Source organism: Pelobates fuscus, chromosome 3 (assembly GCF_036172605.1).
Source record: "Pelobates fuscus isolate aPelFus1 chromosome 3, aPelFus1.pri, whole genome shotgun sequence".
NCBI lineage: Eukaryota > Metazoa > Chordata > Amphibia > Anura > Pelobatidae > Pelobates > Pelobates fuscus.
Genome location: NC_086319.1, coordinates 61,462,669 through 61,486,354, shown reverse-complemented (window position 1 = coordinate 61,486,354; position 23,686 = coordinate 61,462,669). Strand labels below are relative to the sequence as shown.

Genomic DNA, 23,686 nt, shown 5'->3' with positions numbered 1-23,686 from the left:
GCTATTGGAGTGTTCTTTTAAATTGTTTTCCTGTCGTGTTCCTGCATTTTAATATATTTTCTTTTTCTTTTTCAAACTTCTCTACTTTTAACTGAGAATGCAATTCCAATTCATATTGTATGCAATACATGTTTTTTTTTATGCCCTACACAACCAAAATATAGGAATTGTATTACTATTTTATTTTGTCTGAATTTTTTCTTTCTACAGATGACAATATGATTTGTAAACCATCTACTTATTCTCCATAATTTTATATAACCATAATCAAGCTGTGTTCTTTTGAGGCGGCTCATTTCCGTGTCAGTAATTAGGCTTGGCCTTAAAATGTGCTCTTGGAGTTGTATTTTTCCCCAGTTGCCATATTCCAGTAAATAAATGGACCAGCCTGATGAATTTCTGAACAAAGCAGCCTTAGTCTTGATATAAACAAGAACATCTGCTCAGAGATGAGAATCATCATAACTGATTGGTTCCAAGATTCCAAAAAAGTGTGATTTAAAAAGGATCAAGTAATATTTCTCAACAAAAAAAAGTGTTTTTGTTCTTTATCTTCCAACTATAATATTTGCATGGTTTTTCCCAATCTTAATGTCACCATTTGTCACATTCTTTAGAAATGGCTTAAAGTGTTACTTTATACCTTCTCACATATTTCTTTTTTAACTCACCTGAAATCACTGGAACCGGCCAAGCATGCACCCTCCTGACATCATGGCAGCCTTGGCAAGGTCGAACACAAGGCTTCTCATTGAGTGTTTAGCTGGTGTGGGCTCTGAGAGGGAGGAGGGAACTTAATTTTTTGTTTTCTTCATCTGTTCTTAATGTGTAATGTTAATGTACATGTATGTACATTATGTCATCAAATCCCTTCTTTCTCCCTCAGTTCCCTTCTCGTGTTTTGAAGGACGAGAGAAGCTATGTTAGACAGTGAACCTCTGAAAGAATCCATTACAGTGTGAATGAAACAGTTGGCTTAAATGGTAATAAAAATAATAAAATGGTATAAATGTTTATTTACATGTGATGACTGTACCATGCATGTAATTGTTGTGAACTGATTAAACCATGATCTCACTAAATGAGAATAAACAGAACACATATTGCACAAACATGTCTGTAACTAATGGTAGGTTCTATATGGACTTGTTTTAAACTTCTTTTCATCTAGCTTAAGCCATTTTAATTAAACCTGGTTTAATGGTTCATTTTAACCAATGTCACAACTTTGCAAAGCTAACACTGCAGAGTACCCTGCACCTAATCTCAACTAGGTGGCATAGAACCGCAGCATTTTTATGAATCACTTAAAGGGACACCATAGTCACCTGAACAACTACAGCTTATATTAGCTGTTCTGGTATCTATACTCCATCCCTGCAGGCTTTGCAATGTAAACACCACCTTTTCAGATAAAAAGCATGTTTACATCACTGCCTAGTAACACCTCTAGAGACAGTCACTCAGGCGGCCACTAGAGGTGCTTGCCATGTGCCATGTGCAGCACTGGCGTCCAGCATCTCCACGCTCTGCACGGAGACTCTGAACGTTCCTCATAGAGAAGCATTGATTCAGTGCATCTCTGAGGAGATTCTGATTGGTGGAGCATGCACAATAGCCTCCCAATGCTTTCCTACGGGATCATCAAGTTTGCAGAGATTAGGGGGCTGAGGAGCTAAAAAAAAATAATTTTACCACTATAGTGTTAGGAATACAAGCTTGTGTTCCTGACACTATTGTGTTCCTTTGAACTATACGGCAGCTCCTCTGATCTGCCAATCAGGCAGCCTGAATGCTCTGTTTCAAATGTCTTTACAAGAAACAGTCTGACTGCAACTAGAGGCATGTGTTAACATTGTCAGTAAAAAGGGTATATGCAAAACTACTACCGCTATAAATTGTAATTGTTAATCGTCTGTGTGTAATGATGTTTTTATCTCATATTTTGTTGGCATGTTTAACCCCTTAAGGACACATGACATGTCTGACACGTCATGATTCCCTTTTATTCCAGAAGTTTGGTCCTTAAGGGGTTAAAATGCCACTATTAAATGTTTCATGCTATTAAGTTATTATAAAGACCATATGATTATCTGCATCCTACTAAAAAAAATTCCCACCAAACCTTGAAGAAAATAAATTAAAAAAATATATATATATAGTTCTATATAAGTATAAACATATTTATATTCATATGCTTCTGAATGGAGAAATATGCCTACATATCCCCTACAGTGTGATTGGCTAACCTCTACCACCAAGTACCGATGCAGGGTTTAATGTACGTCACAGGAACTCTCACAAGTAATGCAAAGTTAAATCCTCCATTCACTCATAATGACAGTGGATGAACTCACAGCAAACCTCATTAATAACCATTTTTCTTTAAATCTCCCAACATGAAAAAGGCTGCATACTGCAAATGTATTATTGCAAAGACTGTGTTTATATTTAAAAATATGAATGGATTTTTACAATGTCTGTATTTTTAAAGTCAATGGATTTTGTGCACTTATTGTTTCTTTTAAGGATATTGCAACTATCTTTATTTCTTTCAGTGGAGCTAACGTAGAACATATTTTGGAAGGAAGATGGCTGTTAGCCTGAAGGAAGTTGGAATTTTGTTTTGCGTTGTTTTCATTTGCTATTGGAACAGTTTGTATTGCGGCTTTGTTTTTGATGATGTGTCGGCAATTCTGGACAATAAAGATTTACACCCATCGACGCCAATAAAAAAACTTTTTCAGAATGACTTCTGGGGGACACCAATGTCTGAGGTAAATAAACCTTTAATGACCTTGATTACTGTAATCACAAATTACGTATGGAAAAAGGAATCTAGTACTGTAACTGTGTCGTAGCATGTAGACTGTGAGTGATAACGCTGCAGGCTGCTCATTTACCCCCGGTGTTTAAGAGTAACCTGCTCAGTACAATTAAATCCCGGGGCTGAGAGGCGTGACTCTTCCATCTACTGGCAGTATAAAATGGCCAGTGATCAATTTCTAGCCGCCAGAGCGGCATCTTTAGTTTTGCATAATGTGTATATGATGATGTGTTTTAAGATGGGTAAAGTTATTTGTGGCCAGACATGTTTAGCTGGCGTTAAGTTTTCTCGGAGAACTCTATGTGAGCAATTGCAAAAATGATTTGGAAATTGCTGCCAACCAGAGGCGGATATAATATTTAATTTACATATAAATAAAATCACCCTACTTGAAACATTGAAAGCATTATGTGCAATAAGTCCAAGGTTTAAAGTTTCTATCAAACTGATCGCTATGTGAGCATTCTTTCTGTAAAAGAAGCCCATTCTGTATTTATCATTTGTAATGTATTTGAACGAGTAATTTGTTTTTGTTGCGTTGGATGTATTGTGCTTTTTTTTTTATTTTTTTTTTTGACCTTTCTACTTAAAATCTTTGTTGGCCACATATGACTTTTCAAAAGCCTAATGTGTTTACAGTAACAGACATTTGGAAAAGTGTGCAGCAGTCCAAAGGGGAACAGCCCAGCAGATTAGATTCAATTTTCTTAACAACCAGTTTCAGCTAGGCCTCTTTCTCACAACCTCTGATCTTCCTAAATCACAGATGTTACAGGTTTTAACACATTCTCTATGATCTAATCTGCGCATTCTATTAACACTTACTATTAAAGGAACATTATAGTGACCAGAATAAACTCATCTGTTTCTGTCGTTTACATAACAAAAATTTTAAAATCTTTTACTCCAAAATTTCTCAGAATTTTCCCCCTGGATTAAGCATTTGTCGTGCATAATAGCTATATGCTTAAAGGACCACTATAGGCACCCAGACCACTTCAGCTCAATGAAGTGGTCTGGGTGCCAGGTCCATCTAGGGTTAACCCTGCAGCTGTAAACATAGCAGTTTCAGAGAAACTGCTATGTGTACATTAGGGTTAATCCAGCCTCTAGTGGCTGTCTCATTGATTTTCACAGTGAGAAGACGCCAACGTCCATAGGAAAGCATTAAGAAATGCTTTCCTATGGACTGATTGAATGCGCGCATGGCTCTTGCCGCGCATGCGCATTCGGAGGATGACATTTTAAGAGGCACTGGAGAAAGGTAAGAATGTAACCCCTTCCTCCCTCTTCAGCCTGGCGGGAGGAGTGTGGAGGACTCAAAGACCCTATAGAACCAGGAAAACGAGTTAAGTGTTCCGTTTTTGTTTCTGAAACATCCAGTCCTTTTAAAAAGGAAAAACATTCTACACAATCTGATAAAAACTACTTATTCAGGCAGAAAATTCCACATATTTATTGTTCTTATTCTAAAAAAACATTTACTTAGCTTGAAGCAAAATCTCAATTATTCAAGCCTCAATAGGTGAACTTTAATTAGCCTTGCTTGAGTTCTTTTTATGATTTATCTTTCTCCATTCCCCTTATTAACCTTGTAGCCCATCTCTGTATTTTTTGTTTAGTTCCTTAACCTACTTCAGTACATTAACTATTGACTGTCACTTCCTCTATTTCAGCACATCCCAATTGCGAACTTAAAGATTAGGTTCTGTTTTCTCTTATTTTAGCTTGTATATGTTCCCTGGGAAATCATGTAAAGTTAGTTAAAGGACCACTATAGGAACCCAGACCACTTCAGCTTAATGAAGTGGTCTGGGTGCCAGGTCCCTCTAGGGTTAACCCTGCCTGCTGTAAACATAGCAGTTTCAGAGAAAAACATAGCAGTTTCAGAGAAACTGCTATGTTTACATATGGGTTAATCGAGCCGCTAGTGGCTGTCTCATTGACAGCCGCTAGAGGTGCTTCTCACTGTGATTTTTCACAGTGAGAAGACGCCAGCGTCCATAGGAAAGCATTGAGAATGCTTTCCCATGGACTGACTGAATGCGTTTGCGGCTCTTGCCGCGCATGCGCATTCAGCTGATGACGACTGAAGGAGGTGCGCCGAGGGAGCCCGGCGCTGGAGAAAGGTAAGATTTTAACCCCTTCCTCTCCCTTCAGCCCGGCGGGAGGGGTGCCCTGAGGGTGGGGGGACCTGTTAATACTATAGTGCCAGGAAAACGAGTTTGGTTTCCTGGCACTATAGTGGTCCTTTAACTCTCACAGTACTAGTTGCACTGCTGGAGATTTTTTTTTTTTTATTCTTTATTTTGTTGGTGCGTTGCAGACATATTAACGCTTCAAAACATCAGCAATACAGTTAATATAATAGTACAAGATTTTGTTTGCCAGCGGGGATCGTCGGTCTGTGACCGCGTCTAGGTGCGGTATAGTAGACTCCCTTTTAAGGCCGTGTCAGGCTATATCGCTCGTGCTGCGTTACAGCATGTATGTCATGGTTGGCCGGGTGGTCAAGAGTGTGAGAGAGCTGTAGAACATTTGTAGATAACATGAAAGAAAAAGAAAACAAGCAAACATAAAGGAAACACAGGCACACCATGGGTAACAGCCTTGGTGCGATTTTCTGTAGCATGTTATACAGTCAGGTTGGTGGGGGCGCGGCTGCACCAGTTCTTGGTTCAAATATCGCAATGTTAGCTGGATCCCAGCCTACAGGGTTCGGCGGCCCAGATGGGATAGCGGTGGGCATGTGTAGACCCAGTGCAGTCAGTAGCGTTGGTCCTTCGGAGACAGATCCCAGCTTGTGTGTGGTTCCTTCGTGTGATACCAGTAGGGATCGTGGGGTCCCCCATCTGTATGCGATCCCTGCCGTGCGTAGTTGAGATGTGATAGGTTGTAGAGATCTGCGCCATTGTAGGGTGGCCCTTGTGAGGTCCTGGTAGACCGTGAGCTGGGAGCCTTCAAATGTATATGGGTTTTTGTCACTCAGGGCTGTCAGTAAGCGTCCTTTGTCCTGATATGATATGCAGTGGAGGATAATATCCCTGGGGGCAGCTGGTTGTGCCTTGGTGGGTCCAGGTAAGCGGTACGCCCCGTCAATAGTAAATTTTCTTGCCGCTGGGGCCGGTAGCACAGAGGCCACTAGGCGTCGCAGGTAGTGGGGCAGTTCCTCTGCTGTCACTGTGTCAGGGACCCCGCGAATCTTGACGTTATTACGCCTGTGACGGTCTTCTAGCGCTGAAATTTGTGAGGTAAGTACCTGGTTAGCGGACTGAAGTTTGCTTAGGGTGTTTTGCATTGTTGATATCTCTGCGGACATCTTGTATGTCATTCTCTGTGGCACTGACGCGGTCTGTGACCTGCTGGACGTCCTTTTTAATTGCCGCTGTGTCCGCTGCCAGTAGTTTCTGTATGTTCAGTAAGAGAGTTTGTAAGTCCTGTTTAGTGACTAGGTTGCTGGTTATGGAGTTAAGATGTGTGGTGTCCGTGTCATCCCTCACCACTGTGGCCTGTGTCCCCTTGTGTTCCATCCTGTCTGAGGTGCTCCTCGTGCTCCCACTCTCCCCGGCTGCCATTTTGGATGGTGCCGACTTTTGCAGCATTGTGCTTATGTCCCTTGAGTCCTGGACATCTCCGTGCGAGGGCTTTTGCTGTTTGCGCCTCATGTCCACCGGGTTTGCTGTGGGGGTTGTGGAGGTATCTCGTCAGCTCTGGTAAGTACTGCACCTCCAAGAAGCGTGTCCCAGCTAATGTAGGCCGGTGCTTTTGTAGGCCCCGGACCGACGCTTAGATTTGCCCGATTTCGGCGTCTGGAAAAAGGGCATCGGTCTGCAGCAGGTCAATCCCCCAAGCTGATGGTGGTGTCGCCGGGGTTGGTACGTCCTTTTTTCCGCGGGGAATCAGTTATCTTATCGGAGCCCAAGTAGATGGCGTCCGCTCGGCTGCGCTGGCAAGCTCCGCCCCTCTGCTGGAGAATTTGCCGCCCTTATATGGCTTTACTCATTTGGATGCATAAATGTGCATGCTTGCAGCAAAGTGTGTTTTGTTCAATTTTTTTTTTCTTTCAAATCTTTATACTACTTACAGATGTTCACTAGACATAAGTGTGTGTATATATATATTTTTTATCACCATTACTGCAGTATGTCACTTCTTTGTTACTTTTTTTTTTTTTATGGAATATTGCACCTTACAGCCTTACTAGCCTTTCCAGTGTTGTACATTGTTGCCTAATTTGTCTATAATTATTCACAAGTCTTTTTCCATTTAACTATGCCCTATGTAAGATCTTTAATAAAGAGATTAGAGATGTACCCAGAGAGAACTTCCTACTACCTCTGTCCAACTGGATTGTTTTTTTCACTCTACCCTTTAATCTGCCTGTCTAAGCAGAGTCCAATACTTCTCAATGAAAAGCTGTACATTCATGCTTTTTAATGACCGTTTGCGGCAGTTGTTACACATGTTCAGTAGGTCATAAGTGCTCAATTACTGTTTTTTTTTTTTTTGTTTTTTTTTTTTTTTTTTAAATGAATGTTTGGTTTTCTCTGAAGATTCATACAGGGTTGTGGGTTCTCTTTCCCACAGCAGCCCTGTAGAATGGTGCAGGAAGTGCCAGTTGATCCTGCCCCTCCATGCAGATTATTGACTGTTGGCTCTACAGGCCCATCCATCTCACTCTGCTTAGTACAAGCAATTGATATATATATATAAAAATTAAGTTGGGTATCAGTATAATTTTTTTTTTTTTTTTACCATTTAATGTGTAATTATCAGCACTATCTGACCGCTTTCAATGCTTTTGCACAAGCATGTCAAGCATGCGGCCCACAGTGAATATATTTGCGGTCCTCCTGCCCAGGGCCGCTTTCAGCTGTGGTTCGACCAGCAAGACCGGAAAAATATTTCCTGATTCTTGCACTCCCAGCCACAAGAGGGCAGAGTGGCTGTGTGCTGAGCAGACCAGAGCTGCCATTTCCCCTTCCCTCTTGCTGGCAGTGCCAGAGGAGCGTCTGGCCTGCTTCAGCAGGGCTTGAGCTGGAACTGGAGGATGGACAGCAAATTGTAAGGTAGGAGAGCAGGCGCTTGGGGGAGGGCGGGCAGTGTATTAATTTGAGGGAGTGAGGAGGTCAGTGTATTAATTTGAGGGAGTGATGGGGTCAGTGTATTAATTTGAGTTAGAGAGGGGTCAGTGTAATAATTTGAGGGAGGTAGGGGGTCGGTGTATTTGGGGGAAGGAAGGGGTCGGTGTATTAATTTGGGGGAGGGAGGGGGGCAGTGTATTAATTTGGGGGTGGGAGGACAGTGTATTAATTTGGCAGAAGGAGGGGTCAGTGTATGTATTTGGCGGAGGGAGGGGCCAGTGTATTAATTTGGGGGAGGGAGGGGTTAGTGCATTTGGGGGTTGGAGGGCAGTGCATTTGGGGAGGGAGGGCAGTGTATTAATTTGGCGGAATGAGGGGTTAATGTAATAATTTTAGGGTGTGAGAGAGGGCCAGTGTATTAATTGGAGGCAGGGGGCAGTGTATTAATTTTGGCGGAAGGAGGGGGGTCAATGTAATCATTTGAGGCACAATAGCCTCCCAATGCTTTCCTATGGGAAAGAATTGGATTGGCTGATATTATCAAGTTTGATCTCAGCCAAAGTGAAGAACACACTCATAGGACTTCAAAATAAACAAGATAACGTCATTTGTTTTTTACAGCTGTGCAACAGCATACATTCACCATTTCAGTCCCATTGCCAAACATTTCTTAATGTGTCAAGGTAGTTGGACTGGAAAGTTGTTTATATGCAAATGCATTTCTTAAAATAAATTCGCTCTTTTGTTTATTTTAAAGCCCTACAAGCGTGAGGATGTCCAGTGTCAGGCAACTTTTTTTTTTATTCTGTACTTTTCTACATAAACCCACATTTCTATGGAAACTGAAGTTTGTTTCTTTGCGGCCAACATAAACACAAACCTTGCTTATTTGGGGCCCGTCTTAGCCTTTGAGTTTGACATGCTTGCTTTAGCATTAGGGGACTGTAGGATTGAGAAAATTGTTGTTGGGATTAACCTCCTCATGACGGATATAAAACAGTTTTCAGTGAAGTGGGTTAAAAGCTGTGATAAATAATCCTCACTATTTCTATACATATTAATGTTAACCCTTTCTGTTCTTTGTAGGAGAGGAGCCATAAATCCTACCGTCCCCTGACTGTCCTTACATTTCGTTTGAATTACCTGTTCAGTGAGTTGAATGCTGTCTCCTATCACTTCCTGAACACGCTCCTTCATGCTGTGGTTTGTGTAATTTTCCTCAAAGTCTGCAAACTTTTCCTGGATGGAAGGAGCAGTCTTATTGCTGCATTGCTGTTTGCTGTACATCCAATTCATACTGAAGCAGTAAGTATTTGGAAATTTGAGACCATAATTGTGGCAGTATTGTAAAAGTGGTCTCTGTTGCACACACAATGGAAGGTCACTCACATATTATACATCACATATGCAGGGTTAATTATAAAATCAGAAAACAAATTACATTTGAAAATCACCAAAGTGAATGTATCATAAAGATCATAAAATGATTATACATTAACTTTGGTGATTTCTAAATGTATTTTGTTTTCCCTTTTTGGTTTGTTTTTCCTTTTTGTTTTTTGTTTTTTTTCTTCTGTATTGTTGAGTCATAGTTACATAGTTACATCGCTGAAAAGAGACTTGCGTCCATCAAGTTGAGGGAATACTTTTTTATTAAAGGGCTTAATACGTTTATAGAGCATATATATGGAGTGTTTTGTTTATGCACGCAATTATAAAATCAGAATGATACAGTGAAGGAAAATATACAGCCAAAAGATGAGAAATTCACACCAATAACTGCATCTCTGCTAAAACGCAATGTGTATTCCCCAGAGATACACCAAAATTGTATTACATTTTTCCTTTAAATTGTATGGAAAAAAAAAAAAGTACAATAATATTGCATTGAAGTTGGAAGCGGCATGCTTGAGTATAATTGTGTGAAATACTATTACACATATCCAATGCATAACAGTTGCACTAGCTCAACACACCGGAGTAATCGTACACCTGAGCTGGCGGTAGCAGAGCCAATAGAAAAACAAACTTTTTCAGGACTGAAGGTTCATTAATGAGGTTGAAGAAAACCTAGAAATTGCATAAAACTACACTTCTGCGTTTTTGCGGTTTCTGCAGGAACTGATAAATCCTGACTGAATGCTGTAGAACTAAAGTAGATCTATTGGAGCTTTCCTTTTAGCACATACACATACACATACACACACATACATACACACACACACACACACCTCGGTTTACAAATTTAATGCGTTCTCCGGGATGTTTCTTATTGCGAAAAATGTGTAAACCGAAACGTGGTGTCCCATAGGAATGTATTGAAAACCAATTAATCCGTTCTGGAGGTCAGAAAAAAATCAAAATGAGGTGACATGGAAACCAGCCCACAATGCAGAACACACAATAAAAGGCATGCAAACGACAAAGCTCAGCTCCCTACCTTTCCACAGCTTGAGAAATGCACCAAAAAGTCCCAAAACAACTGAAAACAATTTCCAGAATGGCTCCAAAACTCGATGCAAAAGCCGCTCCAACACCTCCACACTCAACGCCACGTGCTACCCACAGGCTCCAGCATGCACGGGGGACGGTGCTATAAACCTCCCAGGTGCAATGCTTCCTGGGGAAACTTGCTTTGGATTGCGAAAAATATTTGTAAACCGAGGCATTATTTTCAATGGATTTTCATTTGTAAACCGAAAATTATGTAAACCGAGTCGTTTGTAAACTGAGGTCCCACTGTATATACATTGTTTTGTAGTTTTAACATGTATTGTAAACTTGCAGAAAACCAATAGTACAAGCATAACAAACGCGGCAATTTTAGTGCATAGCTTTGAAACTGTGAAGCAGAGTAGGAACTCAATGAAACTCACACCAAATGTTTTATTTAACATGAAACTTAAAAATAAATAAAACTTAAAAATAAATAAAGACAATGACCCAGTTTAGCTGAATGTTAAAGGAACACTATAGCGTTGGTAATGCCCTAAAGTCCACTTCTACCCCTGATGTTGAAAGGGTCAAAAAACCCTGTTAACACTTACCTCTTTCCAGTGTCGGGGATCTAATGTTTGATTCATTGCTTTCCTATGGGGATTTGAAGATGCTGGATGTCCTCATACAAAGCGTGAGTACATCCAGCGTTGTGAAACAGCAGGAAGAGCTTCTAGTGGTTGTCTGGGAGAAATCCACTAGGTGGCAGTCTTAACTGTAAAATATAAACAATGAAGTTTCTCTAAAACAGCAATATTTTACATTGCAGCATTAAGGGGATTGGGACAGTGCACCCAGACCACAATGAGTCTAATTGGTCTAGGTGCCTATAGTGTCCCGTTAAATCCTTGGTCATCCAATGGATAATTCAAGGCATGAATACAGTGCTTGAAAATGACAATACTGTAAAAAAGGAGGGGGGGAGGGAAATGTTGTGCCTATATCTATGTATGTGTGCACATATTGCTATTGTTCTGTGGGATCATGGGGTAAAATAAATACAATTTAATGTTTGTACATTTTATTGCTCTGTTCTGTGATATTGCCACATTCTGAACTGTTTTATTTAATTTTTTTGTTAGTCATTCACCACTAGAGGGCACTAGAAGACCATTCTTATTCTATATTTACAAACGGAAAGGATTTATAGACTTATTTTAATTATGCCAAATGTTTAACACAATGTTTTTATCAGAAATGTATTGACTTTGTTTTTAATTTAATTTCACACTCTTTGGTTTGATTAGTGTTAAAATTCAGAGTTTAAAAATATTTCCATTTTATAACTGTAGCGCCACTGAATATGTTGGTGCTATATAAATGATGATGATAATCCTCATGAAGTTGTTTAGTAACTCATTTGCGCCGTTAAAGTCAATGACGTTCAGTACTTGATGACATGTTCTAACAACGTGTTTCTAATGTTCCTAAAACATTTTTTTTTTAATTGTTCTATTTAACCCCCTCACTGCTGATCAGTACTAATACAGTGTTCAGATTGATCAATACATAAGTATTGCATTTATTTATATATATATATATATATATATATATATATATATAATTAATTTTTTTTAATTTCACTTTTTTTTTTTTTTTTAAACCCTTATTAGTTTTGTCTTGCCTATCCTGACTTTTTTTTTTTCTTTCTAATTTTAAATAACAGTATAGTGTCATAAATACCTTGTAGTTGTTTATTTGTATTTATTTGGGTGTAGTGTTCTGTGAGTACAAGTAGAAACTGGGGGTGGATTGAGGCAAGGCTTGACATATTTGCTTTGAATCTAGGAGCCAGCTAAAAAAGTTAGGAGCCAGGTTTATTCTAAAACTATTCAAGCATTATTTTCAACAACCAAAATGAACAGATCTTAAAGGGTCACTTTAGTCACAAGAACCACTACTGCTTAACCCCTTAAGGGCCAAACTTCTGGAATAAAAGGGAATTATGACATGTCACACATGTCATGTGTCCTTAAGGGGTTAAAGGGACACTATAGTCACCAGAACAACTACAGCTTAGTGGATTTGTTCTAGTGAGTAGAATCATTACCTTCAGGCTTTTTCTGTAAATACTGTATTTTCAGAGAAAATGCAGTGTTTACATTACAACCTTGTGATAACTTCACTGGCCACTCCTCAGATGACTGTTAGAGATCCTTCCTGGGTCATGGATGCCTAAAATGCATCCAAACATTCAGTATCTCCTCCCTCTGTATGCAGACACTGAACTTTCCTCATAGAGATTCATTGATTCATGAGGAGATGCTGATTTGCCAGGGCTGTGTTTGAATTGTGCTGGCTCTGCCCCTGTTCTACCTCAGTCTCCGCCAATCCTATGGGGAAGCATTGTGATTGGATCTGGCCACCACTTCTAATGATGGCTACAGATTGCTTGTTTTTTTTCTGAGGCAAACAGCATGCAGAGTTACAGCTTCAGGCTTGAATACAGTAAGATTTTGATATATTTATGGAGGCATGAGGAGACATGTTTGTGTTCCTGTCCCTATTGTGATCCTTTAACTTCCTAACCTGGAAACCTATCAAAGTCAGTATTTCTTACCAGGGTTTACGAGTGGTCAGATCCTACCACTACTAAACAATGGGTGAAACTGGAGGATACTATGTTGCAGGTACCAATGTATACCATCCCTTGGCACAAGTCAGGCAGGCCTTTCGTACTCCCACAATATACCACTCATCCACTATTATCCCCACTTTGAGGAGCTGGTTGGGTGTGAGACCCCTTTCATCGATCTCCCTCCACCCGTTTCCTGTTTACCCATTAACCAAAAACCCTCTATTTCAACCGGAACTCTCCCCCGCCGCATACGAGGTGTTTCATGACTCCAAATACCTAAACGCGGGTACAATGCAACAATCTACTGGGACAACTCCACTCCAGGAGCTGACACATGAGGGTAACACAACAACCCTGCAACAATTTAGATATATTCAATTTACACATTTCATCTCCTCCAGGCTTTTCATCGAGACACATCCCACTTTGAAACACATTGTATGGCACATAAGATCACAAACACCTCTCCGTCTTTACTGCACTTCTTCGCCAAGACCTCCACCATGCACTCTCATCCTTCACACACTCTTGGGCCAAGGACCTAGCAATAGATATTTCCAGGGAGGAGTGGACAAATATTCTCACCAAGTACACAAGTCCTCTATAAATTCTAACATTCAGGAGGGAAACAATAAAAGAATCACAAGGTGGCACTACTTGCCATCTCATCTACATACCCTCTTCCCAACAATTGTTGGCAATGCAATCAGACTGGTGGCACCTTAGCCCATATATGGTGGACGTGTCCGACCATTAGATTCTGGGAACACATCACAAAACTGATCCACACCATCACTGCACCCAAAACCCATATTATTCTACCTATTCCACATACCGCTACCTAAAAACACATCAATGTTACTTGTGCACCTTTTGACAGCAGCCAACCTCCTGATTCCACTAAACTGGAAAATAATCTGCAGCACCCACTGTACCTCTCACTCATACTCCGCCACTATCCCACATATCTTGTTCCCTCATAACATTGGGGGATAGCAGAGGGCCAGAGAGAGGCTGGGGAGGAACGGGAGCAGTAGGGAGCATCGCCTTCCTGTTGAAGTCTTGACAGAGGAGCACATGTAGAGCCTTGCTATTAAGTTTTGTATTCTGTTATATTTCCTAGAGGTTTTAGTATATTTTACATTCATATTTCATAACACCCTCATTTGAGACAAGCAAAAGAGCTAATTCACATATGGATAAACTGTCTCACTCTGTTATCACCTGCTACACCGATTAATACGCCCACTATACACTTAGTTGTATCTGGGTCTGATGTACTCCATTTTGATCGTACTGTGACAAAACATACATACACAAATTGAGTGTACCTCTTTGTTAACTTGAACAATATTTGTACTGTTGTGTATTTCTCCACGCTGAACACTATATCTATGTATTTATTCATTATCTGTTGATCTAACCTAGTAACGGTCCATGATGTATTCGATACGACGTATTTTTCTCATATGCCTGCATCAATTTACTTCAATAAAGCATTTAAACAACAACAAAAAACACACTACTGCTTTAATGTAGTGGTTCTGGTGTCTACAGCTTGTCCCTGCAGGTTTTTCAACATAAATACTATTTTCAGTGAAAAGGCAGTGTTTACACTGCTGCCTACGCCTAGTAACACATCTGGGGACAGTCATTCAGACGGCCACTAGAGGTGCTTCATAGTCAAGTGCTGCACAGTGTGCAACACCTACTGAATGTCCACCACAGAGATGCATTGATTCAGTACATCTCTATGAGGAGATGCTGATTGGCGCAGTGTCTCCCGATGCTTTTCTGTGGGACTGGAGACATCCGTCTTTGATGCAGGTGGGGCCACCCATGGCGACACCAGCTTGGGGAAAAAGATGAGTAAAAATACCTTTCTCATGTGATTGGAGGTATTGGCGGTCACTTAAATAGTTTAACACTATAGTGACTGGAATACAAGTTCAATATTCATGAAACTATAGTGTTTCCTTAAAATGTACACATCAAGAAGAGACGCACTCTGATTTGACATACAAACAAACACACACTCACTGACGAAAAGACATATATACACACACTCATAATTTTTTTTATTTTATGTCCTTCCAGCCTCCCTACCTGTAGGAGAGCTAGAGTGGATTCTTTCCGTGGTGTCCAGTGTTACAGCTGTCATCTTCCTCTACTCCTTCGCGCACCGTTTAGTGATGCCGGGACTAGTGTGACGTCATATCCTTGCTCCAAGCATCACAGCATGGCGCACAAGAGAGCCACCAAATCTAAGTGCCCTTGAAATACCCCCATTTTTCCCTTCAGATTAGAGGCAGTGCATTACAACAGGGATTTCTAATCTGGAGGGGAAAAAAGGCAGGAAAACCCCTCAAAATGTTTTAGGACCTCCCCCCAATTCCCTTTAGCACTATAAAGTGCCTTTAACACAACAGTTCCTTAGTTCTTTGCCTCCCGGCAGGTGAGATTGTCAGGCTTACCCCTTTCCAGGCAGACGCAAGGTGAGGGAGCTGCGTCTCAGGAGTCTCCTTCGGATGCTACCCTTCAGGATGGCCGGCGGGTGAGCTTGCTTCATGCTTGGACAGGTGGAACGCACGTCGGTACCTGCGTTCCACCAATACTTATAGATTCCGCCTATACTATGCCGGGTAAGGCTAAGGTGCGCATGTGTGCACAATCTGGAAGATCTTGGAAATGGAACGCACGTACAGGTTGCGATGCGTTTCACCATGGAATCGCGCCACGTATTGCGCATGTGCAATGTGATTTCAGAATTTCAGGCTCCAAAATTCAAAAAAAAATGTTTTTATTTTTTTTGAGTTTTGGTTTTCCAGCACCTTGGAGGCTATAAAACTCAGCAGCAACTAACTGCCAGTGTGTTCTCACCTGCCCTCCAGCACACTTTGAGGCCATTAAGGTTAGACCTTTTGCTTTTAACTTATGGCTTCCTGTCTGATATACTTTTCATTATATTTAATTTAGAATTTTTTTTATTATAATTAGATTTTTTTTTCTCTCTCTTTTCTTTCTCTTTTCTTTCTCTCCAGTATGTCTAATCCTGAGGCTATGGAGAGACCTTCAGAGAAAGGCAAATGCACTTCTAAATCGAAGCATTTAGACTGTGCCTCTTGTTGCCAACCCATACCAGATTGCCATAAAAGAAAGATTTGTACTAGCAGTACTAAAGAAGCTTCGGGTGAATCCGAAAAATGTTAACGTTCCTAAGCTGGTTCCAACAAAAATTACAGCAGACTTTTGTTGATATGCAGTCTGCAGCATTCCAGTCTGTACAGGCCTCAGTATCCCAGGATTCATCTGTAAAAGCTCAGGCTAATAAGACAGAGGTCTTGGGAATATTCTGATGCAAGCTCTGATTCCTCATTTGCAGGCTCTGTTGAAGATGACTAGTGATTCTTCAGACGAAGAATTCTGTTTTCCAGAGGAATGTTCAGGAAAACTAATTAAAGAGGTTTAGAATCTGATGGGAAATCAGGAACAACTTGTATTTAAAGTGAAAAAAATGAAAACTTTTCCTTTTAATCCACATTAAAAGAATCTTATATGTATTCCTAACGCTATAGAGCCCTAGTCACCGTTTAGGTGGCTAGGGCCCTGTTTCACGAATAAATAGTTTAATTAACCATTTATTTGCTTACCTTAATCCAGCGCCGAGCTTCCTCGGCACTGGTGACCTCTCCTGCTCCATCGACGTCAGCTTCCGAGTGGAGCGAATGTGCATGCGCGGCCAGAGGCATGCGCGCATTCAAACCCGCACATAGGAAAGCATTGCTCAATGCTTTCCTATGGGGATCTTTTTTGACACTGGACTCCGTGAGGACGCCCAGGGTCAAATAAGTGCGATTTACTCTGTATAAATCACAGAGGCAGCTTCTAGTGGCTGTCAGGGAGACAGCCACTAGAGGCTGGATTAACCCTGCAGTGTAACCATAGCAGTTTCTTTCTCAAGAGCTGGGTGTCCTGTTCGGGTCCGGTGTTTAAATATACACAGTTCGCACTGTTTTAGCCTGTTTATAATGGATGGCATGTTTGAGCTCATGACTGTGCAAGCTAATTTGCATGCTAGCCAGTCCTGATTATCACTACAGCTGGAAGAATATGTGGCACCCCACTGACAGCACTGAATTACTTTTGGGGCACAATGCTAGTGATGGGGATTGTGAAAAAAACCTTTGTATTAGGAGTTACTGGCATAATCACCCCGTCCTAACTTCCTCCAGGGATTATAAAGAACAATCTGTATGAACAGCTTCTCAGTTCAGTGATAACACCCAGTGCCCTCCCACCCCCCCACCCCCAAATAAATAACTCCCTGTATGACAGTCTACACAAAAGTAGGCCCCTAATTCATCAATTGTCAAAAAAAATGTCTTGAAAAATTACACCAATGACCAGAACATCTGCATGAGTCCCTCTTGAAATTAAAGTAAAAACTGCTTTTCAAACAGTACATTTTATCAAAGTGAGTGTGCTACGAAATAGTTTTATAATTTCTGCGAATGCAACACTGGGTATTTTGCATTGATGCAGGGGAAGACCGCTAGATCCACCAGGCTGCCCTGATGCAGTGGGGACAAATGGCAAAATTGTATGGGAACTCCACCTCCTGTTAATGAATAAGGGATATCACCTATGGCTAGATCATTTCTATACTAGCATAGATTCATTTAAAATTTTATTTTATTTTGCAACCAATCCTGTGGCACAGTGTGGAAGAACCTAAAAGGTTTTCCCCAGAAGCTGACTACTGGGGAAAAAAAACTCAAACGCGCAAAACGTTCTTGGCAACATTGAGGTTCTGGCACATATTGCCCACATTTCATAATGTGAGCACAGTCGCACTGTCAGTCCGCAGAAGCAATGTATAAATCTAGAAGCCAAAGAGGATTGTTGAATACAGCAAGCATATACGGGAAAGTAGATTTGGCTGAGCATTATATTCAGCCATATCTGGTTCACCTAAAACAAAGACCTGTACCTTATCCAGATTGCAGTATATAATTCCTATATAATGTACAAAAAAGCAGATGCAGGGAAGCAATACATTTTTCTGGGGTTCATCCTGAAGCTTTTGTCCGCCTTTTTATTTTGCCAGCCTTCTAATTCCTTGTCATTGCAATCTAGTTCTACTGATATCCAAGAACTCTGTGGAGGACACTTACCTAGTAGAAACCCTCCCACAGTCCACAGACAGTCACCCCAGAAAAAAATGTAGTCTGCTACCAAAGAGGAGTTATGAGGGGCTCTTCATATTATTACCCTTGCTGCCCATTTCATGTTCATCATTTTCCTATGTGAATTCTGGGAGTCATGAGAAGAGATTTCGGCACATGCTATTTTTTTCACATTTATTATCGCTCTTGTTGTTATCTTGTTACTTATGCTATGTTTTCTCTACAGGTTACAGGGGTGGTTGGAAGAGCTGAACTTCTTTCCTCTATATTCCTATTAGCTGCCTTCCTTTCCTATACCAAATCTAAGGGACCAGACAATTCTATAGGTAACAACCATTGTAATCTTTATTTCAATGTTAGACAAAAATAAGTACACTCCAGTAGTCAGCATGTATAACATAATACACAAATTGCAACATTTTTAGTAAGTTCCAAGCTATGGAGTAAAACAATACATAACCATATAAATGTGATTTATAGCAGTCAACGCTTCTTTGTAGGTTCCTTTAGTGATAAATTCAGTTTTGGACTGTAAAGATGTTTTAGGAAATTTGATATGGCTCTGTATTTCTGTATCGAAAGTTAGAATGTTTTTGCAAAGGGATGGGCTATGTGACTTTCGCTTTTGGAGGGGAAATTTAGGACGATTAGAAGGTGTGTGGCTGCACTTGGATATTCATAATCTTTTGTGACATTTATATTACTTGTTTCAGTAATAGTGTAGTATTTATATTTTATGATCGTAAAATATTTTGGTTAATATGGAAAAATTTCAATTGTATTTTTGTGTACATTGATTTTTTTTTTTTTTTTTGCAGTTTGGATACCAATTGCTGTTGCAGTAGTTCTAGTTGCTGTTGCAACCCTGTGCAAAGAGCAGGGAATTACCGTGGTCGGGATATGTTGTGTCTACGAAGTATTCATTGCTCAAGGGGTAAAAGATTTTATAAAACAACAACAAAAATTTAGTTGAGGTCTTTGGTAGACTTTGAAATTCTTATAGGCCGAGAGAGGTTAAGCAAATAATAATGTTGCTTACTTTTCAGTAATATACACACACACGCACACACACAAAAAAATATTTTAAAACATTTGTATAGCCTACAATTTTCAAATATCACCCAAAGTGAGACTTTTCTATAGGAGTCTGTTAGAAGTTAGCAAACGTAATATTAGGAAGATTATATACATTCATTGGTCTTTTAAACAAAATACATATTAAGAATATCTGCTTGTATGGAAAAGTGATGTCAGAGAGTAGTAACCAAATTAGCAGCTAATAAATAAACAGTGCTTAATTAAGTGGTTTTGCAGTTGCCAGACTAAAGGGCTTAACTGACTCCTAACAGCAACATAACCTGCAACCATGAGGTTTGAACTGGTTATTTATTTTTTTAATGGGAAACCTGTAACAATTTTTTAGTACTGAAAAAATTACGTGCAATATAGCATCCTTGTTTATGATGTTTTACTAATACATATAAGTAATAACTTTTTCAAAAAATGGAGTGGCTGTGTTTGTTAAGCCCTCTTTGGTCTCAAGCGCCATTTGTGTGCCAAGATAATTTGAAGGTGTAAAACTGGCCCCGAATTGTATTAGTTTAAATAGAAAACAAAAAGCAGCAAGTAAAGATGTGGACTTTAATATTTGTAACTAGATTCTTCTTTGCTGTGTGCTGAATGTCGGTTAGTTTCCAAAGAGAGGCTTACTTGTTCAGATTTCCTAAAATGGGGAACAATATCATGTGACCACCCCAGTATCACAATTAAAGACCATATATCTGCACACACCTATGTATAATCACGCAATACCATATTTGTTTAAAAACAAAACATCGCAAAAATTGCATCTCATAGGAATGGCTGCCGGAGGGAACAATTACAGGTTTGGAATGCTTTTTGTCTTATGCAAACTATATTTGTGTGTATGTAATAGAATAATGTACTTTATGCAAATAGCTCTTTGTCTTAAGCGTTCTTGAATATATATAGGTCTGAAATGTTGACACTCAGTGTGATGTTACTAATGGATTAACATGTATTCATTTTCCATTGTGTAATCAACAAATAAAACTTTGTGGTTTCTGCTTAATTTATGAGATAATTTCTTAATTTGTGTATATATATATATTTTTTCTCTTCATTTTCCCAGTACACTCTGCCTTTGCTGTGGGACATAATTAGAGAGATCATGGTAGGGAAAGGTAGCATTCCTTACTCTATGCTCCAGACCTTGCTGAAGCTTATAGTGTTGATGTTTAGCACTCTTCTCCTGGTTGTAGTTCGTGTTCAGGTTATCCAGTCTCAGCTTCCAGTCTTTACCAGGTAAGCTACATTAATAAAGGGACACTGTAGGCAACATAAATGCTTTATCTCATTGAAGTGGTTATAGTGTCTGGAGTCCCCTGGCGCTGTCCTTCCATTAAGCATTAAACTGTTATTAATTATAAGTTCTCTGCAACATGACGACGCGTTAGCCTGAATTTTAATGAGTCAGCTGACTGTATTTTGTCTACTGCAGGTATAGCTTCAAGAAAGTGTCATCAATGCCTTAACCATACCTCCAGTGGTTCAAGGATAGGGATCCTCATTCAGTGTTAAACTGCACAAAAACTATTTAATAATGAATGTAGGAACAGTGCAGAGGTCTCCAGACACTAGCGAAAATTCAATTAGATGAAATGGTTATAGTGCCTACAGTGTTCCTTTAAATACTTATTTTCTAAATTGTCCAATTATTGTATTTGTATGTGCACATGTCTCTCTCATTTGCACAACTGCTCAGACAGAAAATGATTATAACAATGTAACAAAAGCAATGATTTATTTCTTTCACGTAAAGTTGACAGTTTAAGTCCTAACTTAAGATATATTTGTGTGTGTCTAAAACCAATTCAACGTACACATGTGTTTAATTAAATTATATCTATATATGTAATGTTCTAGTATGTACGCATATTCTAGTATGTTACATATGAATTTTTGTGTTTGTGTGTAGCATGCAGTTTGTGGTTGATGTAGGTTTGGAATGCTTTTTGTCTTATGCAAACTATATTTGTGTGTGTGTGTAAAATACTACAGGGATCAAAATTTCATTTACCAAGTAGAAATTTTGTCATGCCTAGTAGAAATTAACCCATGGTGAGTTTATCGTGCACCCCAAGGATTACATTGGCAAGTAACTTTGGACCTGGCTAGTAGTAGGACTTGAAATATTTATTTGTTGCTGTTCCAAACATAAGTTTATTTTTAAGGCAATAAAAGCAGGGACTGATCTTGCCTTACTGGCTACATATTCTAAAGATTGCACAAATAAATTATAGCTTCCAAGTATATGCTTACTTTTGTACTCTTAAAAGAAAAACAAAACCACCTGTTGCTTTTACATATGCAAGGTTCTCTAGAAATTTGCTAAATGGATGTCTTCCAGATTTATCTTTTTAAATCTGCAGCTGTATTCAATACATGATTTGCAATCAGTGCTGTTTGAATTTTTCTTTGGTTTAGGTTTGATAACCCGGCAGCTGTCAGCTCAACACCAGCAAGACAGTTGACCTTTAATTACCTTCTCCCTGTAAATGCTTGGCTTCTGCTCAATCCATCTGAACTCTGCTGTGATTGGACTATGGGGACTATTCCGTTGGTGGAATCAATTCTAGATGTGCGGAACTTGGCGACCCTTGTCTTCTTTGGTCTTCTGGGATATTTGGTGATGTTTAGTATCAGATATTCAGGAGATTCTTCCAAAACTGTGCTAATGGTAAAATTATTTACTTCCTTATATTCTGTGTGTGTTTGTATTATGTTCAAAGGGATAATATAGTCACCAGAGCAACTACATCTTATTGTATTTTTTTCTAGTGAGTATAATCATTCCCTTCCAGCTTTTTGCAGTAAACACTGTCTTTTCAGAGAAAATGCAGTATTTACATTACATCATGTGGTTACCTCCACTGGCCACTCCTCAGATGGCTACTATAGGTGCTTCCTGGGGTAGTGTTGCACACTGTGCAGTACTGCCATTCAATGTATTCTCCATCTGCATTAAGACCCTAAACTGTTCTCACACAGATGCATTGATCCAATGTATCTCTATGAGGAGATGCTGATTGGCAAGGGCTGTCTTTGGCTTGTGCCGTGCTCTGCCCCTACTATGCCTACTTGACAGTCTCAGCCAATTCAATGTTTTCCTATAAGAAAGAATCCTGATTGGCTCAGATCACCACTTCTGATTATGTCAGCCAAGCAGGCAGATCAGGGGCAGCAGATGCAGACTGCAATAAAGATAAGATTTTACTATATTTAGGGAGACAAGGGGGGATCAGGAGGGCTAGATGGTGTTTTTAACACTATAGGTCCAGCAATACATGTTTGTGTTCATTTAATAAATGTAGTAATATAGGTTGTTGGGTTTAAATACATAGAAATGATTTTCTCTTTAATTTCCAACTTGTGGTTTTTGTACTTTTTAGTTTGTTGTATGTTAAATATATCAAACCAGAATTTTTTTTTCTCTCTAAATGGCTGTGTATCAAGTATACTTTTTATTTTAACATCTTAGTCAAACACAATAATTGTATACTTTAGAGCAGCGGTTCCCAAACTGTGCACACAGGGGAGCTGCAAGTTATTTTCCCGAACGGTGCTCTCCCCTGCCGGCTCTGCAGGACCGGAGGGGAGATCAGAGATTTCCCTCTCCGGCCCGCTAGCACTTTCCTGATAGCCGGCAGGGGAGGGAGGGTGAGAGGACCCGGGGGAGCTCTAACCTGCAGCTCTGCCGGGTTCTCCTCTCATGAGCTCTGACCTGCAGCTCTGCCGGGTTCTCCTCTACGAATCTCGCAAGTGTGAACTCTAGCAGCTCCTGAGGCTGCTAGAGTTCACTGTCACCACCAGGGCTTCCCCACCAGGACCACCAGGGATTGCAGGAAATGTCCCCCCTCCCAGGCAAAGGTAATTTGCCCTCCTTCCCCCACAGACCCCACACCACACAATGACCCGCCAATACACACACAATGACTCCCACACACACACACACACTGCCCCCCCACAACACACTGACCCCCCTACACACACACACACACACACTGCACCCCCCCCACACGCACACACAAACTGCCCCACATACACACACACAAACTATATCCTTCGCAAACACAATGCACCCCTGTACACACACTGCATCCCTCACACACGCACGTTGCACCCCATACACACACACACATTGCACCCCTCACACACACGGCACCACACACACTACAGCCACTATCCGGGCAGACCCCAGGTAAGTTGTCAAACTGTACTTAAACAGTTTGACTACTTACATTGGGAGGACACTACTGGCACCATACCCACTAAAACATAATGTAGTGGTTATTAAGCCTGGATTGTTTCTTTAAATAATCTACCAGTGCCACTCCCAATATTAGGGGCCCAGTAAATGCCACAGCGCTGTACATATATACAACCTAGAAAATTGTTTTGACTTGGGGTGCCTTGAAAAATTATTGAAATAGTA

General features: G+C 40.2%; 1 protein-coding gene across 3 annotated transcripts in view; it reads left to right on the top strand.

The window, feature by feature from the left end:
* The window catches only part of TMTC3 (transmembrane O-mannosyltransferase targeting cadherins 3), a 94,489-nt gene that overhangs the window by 14,897 nt on the left and 55,906 nt on the right, over positions 1-23,686 (top strand). For 2 of the 3 annotated variants that reach the window (XM_063447124.1, XM_063447125.1), the window contains exons 2-8: positions 887-983; positions 2,559-2,777; positions 8,998-9,216; positions 18,398-18,497; positions 18,990-19,105; positions 20,324-20,496; positions 21,679-21,931. In XM_063447124.1, the coding sequence (XP_063303194.1) occupies positions 2,592-2,777; positions 8,998-9,216; positions 18,398-18,497; positions 18,990-19,105; positions 20,324-20,496; positions 21,679-21,931 (1,047 nt within the window). In that variant the 5' untranslated portion in view covers positions 887-983; positions 2,559-2,591. The remainder of the gene's footprint in view (positions 1-886; positions 984-2,558; positions 2,778-8,997; positions 9,217-18,397; positions 18,498-18,989; positions 19,106-20,323; positions 20,497-21,678; positions 21,932-23,686) is intronic. The other variant, XM_063447126.1, reaches the window with a different exon arrangement.